This window comes from Thermobia domestica, chromosome 16 (assembly GCF_964235325.1).
Source record: "Thermobia domestica chromosome 16, izTheDome1.hap1.1, whole genome shotgun sequence".
Classification (NCBI taxonomy): Eukaryota; Metazoa; Arthropoda; class Insecta; order Zygentoma; family Lepismatidae; genus Thermobia; species Thermobia domestica.
The window spans coordinates 118,225,842-118,241,119 of NC_137469.1; the positions used below are offsets into that span (position 1 = coordinate 118,225,842).

The following is a 15,278-nucleotide window of genomic DNA, read 5'->3' on the forward strand; positions in this document are numbered from 1 at the left end:
TGCTTCGCGCTTGTTATATACAAAAAGGGAATGCAGAAACAAAGAAGAAAATTTTGGTTGTTTATATGAGAGATACGCGCAGTAGATTCAATATATGCTTCTTCGTCATACAATGTCTTCCTGTTCTAAACTTCCATTTAATATTGGAACAAAATTCGCCCGACTAATAATTTATTGGGAGTGGGGTTGAGTAAAGTGACACTATTGCCAGAAATTTGCAAATTAATTATGGTAATTCATAGGTAATTAATAGATGTCTTAAACCTCACATAGTTTAATAATTGTGGATGTTCGTGCGAAAAGTTTTATTTTTTTTTAACTTCTGTATCCCCCCCCCTCCCAAACACACACACACTTTGACTATTGTGATTTCTCACCTTGATTGTAAACTATTGCTATTGTCTCCTATCTATATCAATCCATCAAATTGGGTCTACTTGTCTTTGTTTGGTTCTATCAGTCGAATCCACTGACTCAATCCATCAACTACAGTGGATGAATCCACCTTCTTAGTCCCCGGATTCTACCCAGGTTAGTCCGGTTCCTTTCAGAGATTAGATCTGTTCATTCTACTGAAACGAATGAATCGTTTCGAAATTACCCATCGATTCCAGGTTTAGAGTTCGTTTTCTCTAATTGACAAAGACAGTGGCTACAAGTGCTATCAAGAACATCCGTGGTGCTCCATGCGAGCGAACGAACATTAAACAGTCGATTGTTGGAAGCAGGTCTACATTCACTCACTTGCAGCGTTGGAAAAATCATAATTAAAAAAAAAACAATCAATCAGTTGTATTTGATGTTTTAAAAAGAATACAACTTAAATGATATTACCTTTTTTCTAACTAGTAAACTACGTGGGTTGATTTCTTTGCGAAATCAGGTATGTGTTACTTTGTTCCCAAGGTGTTTCTTATACGAGCAGTTACTCAGTAGCAGTACATTATTGTTCTCCTAACACGTAATAATGAGTGGTCATAGTAATCCTCGGAATTCACTTGACAATAATTGGACGAAAGAAGGATGACTGTGTTAATCTTAGTACATATCTTTTTAAGCATCTTAATCAGTAAAAAAAAAGAAAGTAAAATGTGCTGCCCTGGAAGGAGGTCATAAGTAAGTGATGTATCACAATAATAAGACGATTAAAAAAGTGTCAATTACAATCTGTAAGTTAACATGTTTGTACAATTCGCGGCAAAAAACCTGCAACATGAGCATATAAGTTTATTGTGAAATGACGAAACCTTTTGCTCCAAAATAAGTGTGCACGGGAGGAGGCCGAGGTTTATCCTGGCATGATTCGTTCCACTTAGACGTTATGTTCATTCCCTGTGCTGTTAGGCGTAGTTTCACAATAAACTTAAATCCTCATGTTGCAGGTTTTTTGCCGCGAATTGTACAATACGAAGCAAAAAACCTGCAACATGAAAGTTTAAGTTCATTGTGAAACTACGCCTAACAACATATGCAACCAACCTAACGTCTTTGTGGCACTGATCACGCCAGGATCACCTTCGGCTTCGTCCCCCTGCACACTTCGTTTGGAGCAAGAAATGCATTGACCACGTGACTACAAACCACAAATTTCTCACAAGATGGAGTAATAGATTGAGGTTCTTCTCATTTCTCTTCTCATTTTACATCCTCAGTTTTAAAGAGAGAGAAAGAGAAAAAGGTCAACGTGATAAAAATTAAATAAAGAGGAATATGCGAAATATAAAGGAAAAGAAAAGTGCGCATATGTTGACAAATGACACATGCGCTTCAAAGGAGACCACTACAAATTTTGTTATGAACCATATATAATAACTGTGAGAATCAGCAAACCACAAATACATAATTACACACAGTAAGTGTTATATAACATATATTTATTTAAACAAATAAAAATGCTCGCAGAAAGCTGAAAATTTCTTTAAAATCTCAACCATAACTGAAAGAAGAGACTACTTCTCTATTGTTTTTCTTCGTAGCATCCATCTACATGGAGAAATGAGAAAGAGAGAGCATCTTAAGAGATTCGCACGTATACAACATCGGAAACTGCTAAATGGAAAAAATTAGAGTCTTTGGATGGGATTCGAACGCAGAACCATAGCATTAGAAATCCCACACTCTACCGATGTAGCTAGTCTGACACTATCGAAAAATACGACAGTGTATTCTGAGAGGTTGGACTTCCAGGAACCGAAATTCATGTAACTGAAAGGTTACTCATAAGATTATCTTTATTTTTGAATACAATATTGTTAATGCAGTTGAGTCTGAAGTACATTCTTGCTTACGTCTTAATAATAACATAGCTGGCTATATACAAAAAGACAAAGAAAGTTCAGAACACACATTCTAGCAACGAGTAGTGGTTCTGTTGTATGTCTCGTTTCTACATAGCAGGCATGTAGCCAAGGGGGGTTCCCTCTCAGAATACACTGTCGTATTTTTCGATACAAGATTTTGATACAAGATATGGACAAAACTCAATTCTAAAACCCTAAACATATTATCGTGATTGCCATTGTATGTTGTGGAGTGTATTAATCCATATAACAAAAATACATACTGAAAAAATAGGGTATGGGACTGAGATTCGAACACGAGTCTGCTGAATGGAAAATTAGTCTTCTAACCACTACTCCACGAAGGATACGTCCCGATCAACCCTAACGTTATCAACAGATTCTAATAGTGAAAGTATTGCAGCGATACCCAGGAAAGTACGCGTACATATTCATATATTTGGTTGCAATTAAGTAGCCCTGAAAAGGGCTGGGAAGGGCGTAGAAGGTATTATATTTAATATCGGGTGTATTCGCCATTGACTTCCCTTACGGCTTCTAATCGCCGACTCATTGAATTAACAAGGCGAGCGATGAAACGTGGAGTGCAACAAAGTCCCCAAGCTTCTTCAACTTGCTCCCATAAAGTTTCAGCTGTTCGCGGTGGATTGTCCGACCAACGTTCACGAAGTATTCTTACAACAGCAGCCCACATGTTTTCAATGGGATTCGAATCAGCACCTCGAGGTACCCATTCGACTAGCTCGAGATCAGGTTGCCTTCTGGATCCATGATTGAACCACAGCTGAATCATGCACGGAACTATGGTCCTGTTGTAGCTGGAGTATGTCGTCACCAACATGTACTTTTATTTCAGGGAGCATAAAGTCGAGAAAATCAACATATTTTTGACCATTAAGTCAGCCTGTAATTCGATAGATACCACCTCCACCTGCAGCCTTACATATCCACCCCCAACAGTGAATCGTCACATGACCCATTCGCGCTGAACGGGCCATATATTGTGGATCAAATCGTCTTCCAGATGGGCGATACACACGTGTCGGCCCAAAGTTTCTAGTGGAAAATATTTTCTCATCTGTAAAGACAACAGTGTCCCAGTGACGAGCAATATTTAGCTCTGCAAACGCCAGTCTATCGACTTTGTGATCTTCTGTCAATCTCTCCTTAACAGCAGCCCGGAAGGACCTTAAGCCTGCGGCCTGAAGTCGCCGTCGGACTGTAGTTACATCACCTGGAGCACACATGAAAGACTGTCGACAGCATTGATCAACTAATCGTTGATCTTGTGTCGGTGAGGACACTCGTGGCCGACCACTTCCAGATTTTCGAGTTAGACTTCCAGTTTCCTCATATTTTTTCCACCACCTGAACACTGTTGCACGATGCACGCCTAAGCGAGCGCCTGCTTCAGGAACACTCAATCCCGCATGTTCAATAAGAGCGATAGCACTCTCACGTACAGAATTATCATATTGCGCCATTCTTACACACCAAAGTAAAAGTGCTAGAACGTCTTTGAATATAGGATAATGCACAATATTGCTATACATGACGTCGTATTATGAAAGGCATGCGCAGAAGAAGTAGATGTGCCTGTAATCAACTGTTGTTGCACGCAAAAATACTCACTCACTGTTAGTAACAAAATATTTTCCAATGTTTTAAAATCCAATACATTAGAATATAGTAGCAGTTACTATCTTTCAAGAACATAACTTCCATCCAGTGATGAGCATAAACACAAATTCGTAACTATGCAACAGTTTACTTCCATCAAAACCCCCGAAGCAACTTAGAGATTTAATCTGATTTATTTGTGGAATTTAGATACATATAAGATTCCGACATATCCAGGAAATTTGTTCATATTCGTCTAAAACAGTTCTATTCTATTATTCGCCACTCGTATACATTATATGACAAACAACAAAACAGAAACAAGTAAAGTGCAAATACTCTAAACAATATTTATCAAAACGTACTAGAGAATTAATATATAGCCGAGCGGTTTAGTAGAGTAGTCTACTACCTCCGCCTTCTCGTGTTCAAACCCTCCTGAGGTTTGTGTCAATTCTTTGTTTGTTTTCGTTTTTTTCTTGTGCTTTCACAACGAACGTTTTTTCTATAATTCCTATAAACTATGACTTGGAAACAATAAACAAAATACACATGTTTATTGTAATACTGTACTCTAATCCGGATTTTTATGTTATTCTTTTCTTTTAGCTAGTTAAATTTCGTATACTTTTATAATTTCGATTAGTGCATATTTCCAACAAGTTAAGTATCGAAGTGAGAATGCTGAAATCTAGAGCTACAACCGAACCTATACGACATTCAATTCAAATAAGTAAAACGATGTGATCGACAGTTTAATATTAAGTTTTCTAATCACTTTACGACTATATACCGCCACATGGATGTATTGATTTTACGATAAATTCTCTTTAAGTAATAGTGTGACGACTATTGTTTTATGTATTTTGCTGATCAGTTTTTTCGTTTGGTTCGAAATTTCTTACCAACACTACATGGTCGCTTCGATTCCCGGCAGCAGCTCATATGGTTCGGATTCCACGTTAATAAGTAGGTCCACGTCTGATATAGCATCGCTGCTGAACGGACGTTAAACTCAAAATCATCAGCAACAACTACATGGTTGTTGTGGGAAAAGTAGTAATTTATTATTTTGCATAAACCACATTTTTCACTATTACTGAAACAGTAAGAAAACAAGACAACGCGGGCATTTGCTACGTTTTTACAAATTTATATTTGACAACTAGCAAGCAATTTAGAAGAAACAGAGTATTCAATACATTAAATGTGTAGCACAGTTATGAACCTTCTTTTCGGATGTATATTAAATCATCTGTTCCGTTCCCTCTATTTCTCTCTCTCTCTCTCCTTGATATTCAGTTTCTGTAACTTTTATTTTTGCTTGTTCTTCCTGTGTTCTCACCTCTATACTTTTTTCTTCTTCCTCGTATTCTATAGTCAGAGACAGAGTGAGACAGACAAAGTGATCTGTACTAACTACTCATTTCCTTTTGCTTTTCTATGCACGTGTATAGCTAGCTTTTTTAAGTACCAATTAGACATAGGTTATAGGCGGTCTGTCATGGACATGTTAGACGTAGTTTTCTGCACACTCCATTCCATCTTTCATAGGTAATGATGGAGGAATAGGGAACTAGTGTCAGACTAGCTACATCGGTACAGTGTGGGATTTCTAATGCTATGGTTCTGCGTTCGAATCCCATCCAAAGACTCTTAATTTTTTCCATTTAGCAGTTTCCGATGTTGTATACGTGCGAATCTCTTAAGGTGTTCTCTCTTTCTCATTTCTCCATGTAGATGGATGCTACGAAGAAAAACAATAGAGAAGTAGTCTCTTCTTTCAGTTATGGTTGAGATTTTAAAGAAATATTCAGCTTTCTGCGAGCATTTTTAATTGTTTAAATAAATATGTGTTATATAACACTTACTGTGTGTAATTCTGTATTTGTGGTTTGCTGGTTCTCACAGTTATTATATATGGTTCACAACAACATTTGTGGTGGTCTTCTTTGAAGTGCATGTGTCATTTGTCAACATATGCGCACTTTTCTTTTCCTTTATATTTCGCATATTCCTCTTTATTTAATTTTTATCACGTTGACCTTTTTCTCTTTCTCTCTCTTTAAAACTGAGGATGTAAAATGAGAAGAGAAATGAGAAGAACCTCAATCTATTACTCCATCTTGTGAGAAATTTGTGGTTTGTAGTCACGTGGTCAATGCATTTCTTGCTCCAAACGAAGTGTGCAGGGGGACGAAGCCGAAGGTTATCCTGGCGTGATCTGTGCCACAAAGACGTTAGGTTGGTTGCATATGTTGTTAGGCGTAGTTTCACAATGAACTTAAACTTTCATGTTGCAGGTTTTTTGCTTCGTATTGTACATTTTTGTTCTTACTTAAGCCGTCGTCTTCTACCTTCCGGTGTAGAGGGGTTTCCAGAGAGCTTTCCAATCATCTCTGTGTCATGCTGTTGTCTGGACCATCTTCCATGGAATCTTCTTGTTCTTTGCGATTTCTTAAATAATCTTCGGACATTCCAGGTTCTAGTCCTCACCTTGTTATCAGATCGTCCAAACCGGCTCTCTGTTTCGCTGTTCTTTTAAAAGTTAGCAATTTCGGGCATACAGGGTATCAGCCCGTAGTATCCTATCGTGATGAAGGGGGTTGCCCTCTTTAGATGCTCACGCTTACCTTTGTGTGGCTGTTGGTCTGGAGACTTCATGTTTTACAGGGAATTAATGCCTAACTCTATTCCTTTCTTATCCAGACTTGGGACCGGCAATGGCGGAGTTACCCTTTTTTCGTTCATTGATATAAAGTCACATATTTTCTTGCATCGCGTTTCATGGCAAAATAATGGGTAGGGGTTTATGAAATTTCATATTGGCCCCCAAACATCTAAATGAGACAATATATAATAATTGGTTACTTTAAATATTAAATATTACTTTAAATATAAATACTTTAAATATTAAATATTAAATACTCTTTTATGTAACTCCTAATCATTTGTTCTCATTTCTGTTGTATTGCAGTTACCATAGGTGATTTTATATCCAGAATATGGTAAAAATGACTGACAAGTCGAAAGGAAACTCAATGCAACCTCAGCAGCAACAAGGAGTTACTCCTCCATCGTGGTCGGATGAAGACAGTTCCTTCGTTGTACTTGGACGCATTCCAGGGTCACAGCCACCTTCTCAGTTCCCGAGTCATGTTACAATGAACGGCCACTCATTGCACCAGACGAACGTTGAGAAAGTCGATACATTACCACAGGCTGAAACTCAGGTTAGATTCTTGTAGTTTATTAAAAATTAGAACTCGCTTTTGTAAATATAAATAAACTCTTATAAAACTGGTGCATGAATAGGAGGGTTTTATTTTAATGACTTAAGCAGGGGCGGATCCAGGACAGACTTCTGGGGGAGGGGCTTGTAATACTGCTACTTACAGCTACTTTTAAGAGCTCCAAACTCTGGGATGGGTTTTATATATATATATATATATATATATATATATATATATATATTAAATAAGAAAGTTTCCTCTTCTGGGGGGGGGGCAATTGCCACCCTGGATCCGCCCCTGGCCTTAAGAACACGTATTAAAAATACAGCAGTTCGTAGATTGTTCAATATAGTCGCCATTCATGCCTTTGTTGCTGTGCCAAACTGCAAGCTATCTCGCTGGCCTTGAATAGCACGACGAAGCATATTCGGATTGATTTAACCAAAGCACAATGCAATGCACTTTCACACGATACCCTTCAAGTAGATCACTAGATAAAATTCGAAAGGTCTCTGGACTTCTCGGGAGCTGCTCAACCAGTCCCCTTATCAGCTTAAATCAGTTCTCCATTTAGATGATTCTTACTTAATATTTGTTACACCTGTATTTTGTACAGATGTATTTATTACTTTCTAGAGCAGTGATGGCCAAACTTCTTTGAACTAAGGGGCCACATAATAGAAATTTCTATGTGGCGAGGGCTGTAACTTCATAAGATACTTTAAACTTGCGTTCCCACGTACCTTGAAATTTTCTCTTTTCATCACAATCATCCTTTCCTTACTGATACTGAGGTGTCACTGACCTAAAAAATAAATAATAAAAATACCAAAATCGAAATCAGTCTCATACACACTCTCAGTTACTAGGTTCTCAACGGCAAAATTCCTTCAACGAGTCATAAACTCCTTTTCCTCGAAAAATATCCTTACATTCTCAAGATTTGGTGAAAATATCTTGGATGATTTCTCAAACATGAAAACATATGTTAGAAATGGAAAAAATATTTTAAATCGCAAATAAAAACATATACTGTACTGACCGCCACTCATTTTTCACGCTACTGCGTGAACAAAAGTGGTGCACTTAAATGTTTAGATGCCTAACGTACGGAAATAAACGAAACAAAACTAACCTAACTAATCTTAACCTTAAATTTATTTTTGGTTTCCGCGCCTAAAACATAATCCACTTTGTGTATTAGTCAAACTTATTACATTTTAATTGTTTTTAAATTTTTATGTACGTAATAAAATATATTTAAAAATGTTAACATATCTTCTCGAGGGCCGCACGAGAAGACCTCACGGGCCCGTAGTTGGCCATCTCTGCTCTAAAGTACGATAGGTGGAGCTTTTTAGATACCATTGTCTCTGCTAATAAGTATTTTCAGGCTTTAAGAAGCCACTATTGGAATACGACAAGTTATCTCCTTACGTGCTGATATTCTCCATGGCTTGCTGCAAGATTTGTCTACCACAGATTCCCTTTTCTTGAATGTTTGTAGAATTTCTTCCATCCAGCTGCGTAATCGGTGATCGATCTGTATAATCAGTTAAATTCATGTTCAGCTTCCGTTTAATTATGGCATCCAACAGACAAAACCATTCAATCCGTTAGTCAACGCTTAATGGCATTTGAATCGCGACTGCAAATAGTAATATGGTTCACAATGATCATTCTATGATACCCTCTTCCGACGAATGCGGGTAGTGAGCGAGTTCATGTCTGAAGGACCTATTGGAAGGAACCACTGACGACGAGAAATGAAGTGAAATTTTAAGTTTAACGTCTCATGGTTATGCCTAGAGGTACGAGTTTTTCGCAATGCGTCAGAATTAAGTAATTTTCAGTTTCGTAACGTTTTATGATATTCTATGTGTATTTTCATTGGTTTCCGTTGCGCGATAAAACGCGAAATTATCAATTTTGCGCGAAATTTCCGACAATATACGAAATGTCGCGAAATTTTAAAAATACGTTTTCAGTAATTTAAAAACGTCAGTTTTCCGCTGACGGAACGGTAGAGCGTGGCATGAACAGTGCATTTTGGATGATTGGGACACGGCTATAGAGAACATGTTTCGCGTTAACTATCACCATCGCAGCGGGATGAGGAGGAGCCGTTTTAAGTAGCGAGGCAATGGCGTGGACTGGTGATTGACAAACGTATAACAATAGAGGAGGAAAATGTGGAAACGTGTAACATGCTTATGTTTAATGCTTAAATGTAACTTTTGCCTATGTGTTTTCAGAAGACAGCAAAACTTTCCTACTCAGAGTAAGTTTAGTTACTGATTTTCCTTCAGTTTGATTTAAAAAATCTAATTTTCTGTTAGTGAAATTTACAGTGTCAGTGAAATATGTAGTGCATTTTGTTTTTAGGTAATTAATGGTTTATTCCTGTAGTGATTTATTAATAAAAGGAACAGTTATAAAAATGTCAAGGAAAATCTTTTCCATAAGAGCTACAAAATGCGAAACTTCATTTGGAAAATGCGACAGAACGCGAAATATGAAAAACAAAACACGAAATTTTAAATTCTCAGTGCGAAAATCTCGTGCGCCTAGTAATGCCCTTTAGGCTAAAAGAGACAGACGAATGATAAATGCAAGTGAATAATTGTGAAATTTAATTTTTGTGCTTTCTAACTGGGAATTGAATCCGGGGCCACATGTACCAAAGGCGCACGCGCTAATCATTAGACTAGTGAGGAGGACGATAATCAGAAATGTTAACACACATCGCTGGGGTAGTGGTTAGCGCGCGCGCCTTTGGTACGCGTGGCCCGAATTCAATTCCCGGTGGAAGAAGTTTCACCGTATTATGGTGATTCGGAGTCACCTTAAATTTTAAGTCCAAATATCATGTAGTCTTAGTACTGAGGATGGACGCTGAACTTCAACGAACAAACGAACCAGAAGTGTTTAGAGGTTGGTTTGTATGAGGGTAGTCTCAGATTTTTGCTTAATATGTAAAGTTACCGTGGAATAAGGTAGAGGAAAAATGACATTGAATAAGATATAGTGTACGCAAGACACATTTTTATAAACCCGTAGGGATGGGCAAAACCGGTTTTTATAAAAACCAGTTTCGGTTTTCTCCAAAACCGGTTCGGTTTTCACCGAAACTGGTTTCGGTGAAAACTTTTGGAAAACATAAAACTATTTGTCGAAACGGAACCGGAGAACAACGAAACACTATTCTGGTCAGAAATAGAACAAATTTTGGGGAAAAAAAAGGAACCGGTTTTTGTTTCCTTAACTAAATTTATACTAATATGGTAGTGGTCTCAATATTTTAGATTTTATTTTTACTCAATAATTTAGATAGCCTGAATGCTAATTTTCCAATAGAGCATGCTTGTGAAATTACTAACAAAGTTACGATATGAGTCCACTAAACGTTGTATTTTCTAAAATATAAAATTGCATGTTCTACTTCAAATAAGCTATAAACGCAATCCATACATTAATTTGTTCTATAATTATCTCAAGCTAAGGTAAGCTATTTTATTCGTTCAGTGCATTCAGAACTTTATATAGGTTTAATATTGAATGTTGTTGTATACTTTAACATGAAAGCATCTGATCGCCAAAGGAAAGTCCAAAATCTGATAAAAACTACGTTCAATGTGATCACCTTAGTTGTACCGATAATATATTAACAAAAAGCTCAAAAACCCAGGTCCGGTTTTTTTTTTGGGGCTGGGCCCACTTGGGCAAACCTTGACTTGGGTTCACGTGGGTTTTTATCATTCATCTTAACTGAAGTGCATATTGTAAGGAAATGGGAAATGGTTTAAATTTTTTCCAAATAATAATAATAATAATAATAATAATAATGGCTGTACAGGTTTAAAATTTATTTTGTAGATAGGACGTGAATCAAGCTGATTTTTTATAATTTCATTTCGATTCAAATATGTATCCTAATGGAAAAGGGAAATGAGTTCAAATGTACCATTCAGGTATTTTTTTCATAAACTTATTCTTCCCATGGGAAGAACGGACATTTTAGCTAGTTTTATATATTCTTTTGCAAAAAAGCAAATCTTACGATACAGAAATTTTAGAATAACATTCACTGATATTTGATAAATTGAGGAAACAACCGGCTGAGATTCACTGAACTAATTCGACCTTTAACTTTTTTTAGTATTGGCGAATCTTGGTAATTGCAAATACTTGAAAGAATGTACAATTCTTGTGATTAAAAAAACTAATACTAATACAAACATATATATATATATATATATATATATATATATATATATATATATATATATATATATATATATATATATATATATTCTATGTTCATAATTGAAATTTCGGATTCTTATTAATAAAGTAGTTCACCATAATCAGGGTGGAATTATTTAAATCAGTCTGACTTAAATCACTTCATTTTTAAAATAAAAATCGTTGATTTAAATCAAATTCCGAAATAAATTAATTTATAGTGAAAATAAGTAAAATCCCGTCTCTGTTCAGTTATTTCGATTATGGAAGATAATAATCATAATACAATGAGACTCAAATGTATGTGAGCACAGTATGGAAACGAGTATCATGCAGAGGATGATTAGGGAAAATCCCATTTTGAACGGGTAACTGAGCAATCCTGATCTCTTCGTAAGATAGGGTTTGTAAATTGTTAACTATTCCACTGGAGAAATCACTATTCGACATTTAAGAAGAAAATTGTTTTGTGTGTGCATCTGTTTGTTCGCAGATAATAGAGGGGTCCGATTCGCTCTCCGTAACGTTTTTTTTAAAGTTTTATAACTTTAGGCGAAATTTACGTATTTTATATATATTTCGTGAGTAAGCTAGTTCCGATTTTTTTTTAAAAAAAATGCCCTTGTCAAATATCCGTAACTTTTGTGAAAAAGGTGTCATGTTGATAAATGTTACTGTACTTTTTCCGTAATGCTTAAGAAACATTGTTTGGGATTGGAAATAGGTTAACGATTGGGGGTTAATTCAAAATTCAACCCCAATGCTTTTACTTAAATGGCATAATTAACATTTAATACTAATTCCTAATTTTTTTTTCTTGAGTTCGCGACTTTTATTATTATATTATTAATTTTGTGTTTATAAATTGAACTTTAGTGGACTTAATGTATCCATTGTAAGTACTCAGGTGCTGAACTATTTTCTTAACGTTGCAGAACTCTCACCACAAACCAACTCTGTTGAAGGAAATAACAACCAGGTTTTCGAAATTATTTAGTTAAGATAAATTATGTAATAATGAGATTGAATAGGATTAATGTCAATAAATTACTGCAAATGAATGGTATTGTTGGTTTGAATTTATGCACCAATAGATTTTACAACCTATTTAAACATACTAATTTCATATTAATTTTTACTTCAGCTTTTAAATGTTGTTGTTTCAAATACGAGGAGAACTCAAAAAGTAAAGGGACTTTTGCAATTTCTCGCACTAGGGTTTGGTAATACTGGTAGTATTCAGCGTTGAATTAGTGTCGTCTGCAACACTTCTATGCAACGTGTCACTCTTATTCCCGCGTTAGTCATTGGAGTGTAGCAGACGGTTAAACATGGCAGCTCCATTGTCGATCTGCACCAAGGAAGAAATGAGGGCAGTGATTCGCTTTTTGTTTGGGGAAGGTGTTAAACCTGCGGAAATTATTCGTCGAATGCAAGCGCAGTATAGTGACAGCTGTTTATCTCGAAGCAAGATCTACGAATGGATAGAGTGTTTCAAGCAGGGAAGAACTTCTTTATATGACGAGGAAAGATCCGGCAGGCCATCGACGTCAACGACTGACAACAATTTGAAAGTCGTTGAGGATATGTTGATGAAAAACAGACGAATCACAGTGAACGAAATCGCCAATACTTAACATACCAGCCATGGTTCATTGTATTCCATCTTACACGACAGGCTACATTTTCGGAAAGCGTGTGCAAGGTGGACCCCAAAAGAATTGTCAGCGCAGCATAAGACACAAAGATTGGACATCTCTCATAAACATTTGGCCCGTTATCGTCTCGAGGGAGATGGATTTTTACAGGATATTGTTACTGTAGATGAAACTTAGGTACATCATCACGAACCGGAAAGAAAGGCTGCGAGCATGATTTCGAAACACTCATCATCACCAGAAGTTAAAAAATGTAAACGTCAACCATCAGCTAGTCATTGATGCGGTGCAAAATTGATTACAGGTGCAACCGAAAAACTTTTTTTTTTTTTTTCGGCGGAATCAAAAAACACGTGTTGGGGAAAGTGTATTGAAGTGCGGGGAGATTATGTAGAAAAATAATGTGTGTTTCAATTTTCTATCATTAGAATAAATGTATCTTTTCTCAAGTCTTTTTACTTTTTGACTTTTCGTAATTATCCTTTTGAAGACTAAAAAATAAATACCTAAGTTATCATTTTTTCTTTCTATCTTTCTTTCTACATCATGTACAGATCGTTTAACATCGTTTGTTTTATTAGAATTTCAGCTTTCCACCTTCCTTGCCATCTGACCTGAGTCCTGAAGAAATTCAGAAAAAGCTTCATAGTTTACTTCAGGAGAACTTGCAGTTAAAAGGTAAGCATGTATTTTTATGCTTACATGGAATTCTATTTTTAACTTAACGTGTTTGGTTATAAGTTATTTAAGCTCAAGTTGTCATTAGTATTACATATCACTGTTGAAAAATTATTATTTTATAGATAATTTCTCGAATTGACTACTGAATATATTATATGAATAATCTGAAGGATTTAAAAAGTAGAAGGTATTTACTTCTCTAATAACCAGCTTTTTTTATCTTTCTCCTTTCGTTCGATTTTTCGATTGGATCAGTAATTTCTACTCGCGTACCGAATCAAGGCTGAAGTGGGATAATTTTCACATTTCATACTGCAGAAGAAATTTCGTTTGTTCTAACGTCTCCATGGCGTGAATTGTCTGGAGATGAGATTGTGTAAAATTTCTGTTTTTTACGTCTCACAGTCATACCGTGTAGGCTAAAGGAGACGGGTGCTTAATAAATATGAGTGATTATAAAATAATTAGTGGAAGGAAACGAGAGATCCCACGGACACGATGATAACCAATACAAATTCATATGGTCCGGGATCGCACCCAAATCCAGATTTTGTTTGTTTGATAAGAGTTTACGTTCTCTTGAAAAAGAAAGAAAAAAATAAGTTAATGTACGAGGCTTGGTTGACAATCAGGATTATTTGCCCTTTGGGGCATGCAATCAGACCTGAAATTTAATATTAATCTAGGAGTACTACTACATTGATTGGTAAGTGATAGATAAAGATTATTCTTGATATAATTGATTCAAAATAGGTTTCAGACACTACAATGTTTATGTGAAACACAGTCACTTATTACAGTTGAGCATTGTTTTGAAGTGTTTATGCATTTTCTCGTTATTTAATCGCCTGATCTTTGTTGTTTTACACTCGGGTATGGCAGCAGAAGTCTACAATCACCTTTATATATTCATTTTTCGTAATATTACTGAGATGAGTGGACCGAATTGGGTCAGCTTGATGTAACTTAGAAAAAAGTTGATCCCTCTGTCGTGCAGGGCACGGTGGCTCAGTGGTAGAGCGCTTACCTCTGGTGCGTGGGGTTCCTGGTTCGATCCCCGGTCAAGTAAGTTTGTGGTGAACAACATCGTGTCCGTGAGTTTTCTCGTGTATTCCCTTTTCTCCCACATGCTCATTCCACCAACTCTTCCATCATTCACTTGCCTTAATCATCGTCACTCTTAGCGTAGCAGGCATAACCGTGGAACATTAAAGTTTTTATTTCATTTCATTTTCTCTCTGTCGTGCAAAAGAACCCACTGAAACCTTATTTGTAATTGTGCTTAATAAATAAAGCATGATGATGACCAGATTTTCGATCTTTAGCTCTAATTTTGACTGTATAATTTTTTACGTGCCACTACTATGCACCGTGACTAAGAGAGATGATGATGATGAGATGGATAACAGTGATGGAATGACGAAAGTGGGAGGAAGCGGAAGAACTCCGAGAGAACCTATGTACACGACAAAGCTTACTTGGCGGGAACTGGGATCGAACCAGAGACCCCACACGCCAGAGGTGACCACTCTAACACTGAG

The 15,278-nt window shown here is 36.4% G+C and overlaps 1 protein-coding gene across 2 annotated transcripts in view; it reads left to right on the forward strand.

Annotated features, from left to right (window-relative positions):
* Window positions 1-15,278, forward strand: part of LOC145673370 (optineurin-like) — a 111,800-nt gene that overhangs the window by 11,742 nt on the left and 84,780 nt on the right. For both annotated transcript variants that reach the window (XM_081743013.1, XM_081743014.1), the window contains exons 2-3: window positions 6,898-7,153; window positions 13,638-13,734. In XM_081743013.1, the coding sequence (XP_081599139.1) occupies window positions 6,926-7,153; window positions 13,638-13,734 (325 nt within the window). In that variant the 5' untranslated portion in view covers window positions 6,898-6,925. The remainder of the gene's footprint in view (window positions 1-6,897; window positions 7,154-13,637; window positions 13,735-15,278) is intronic.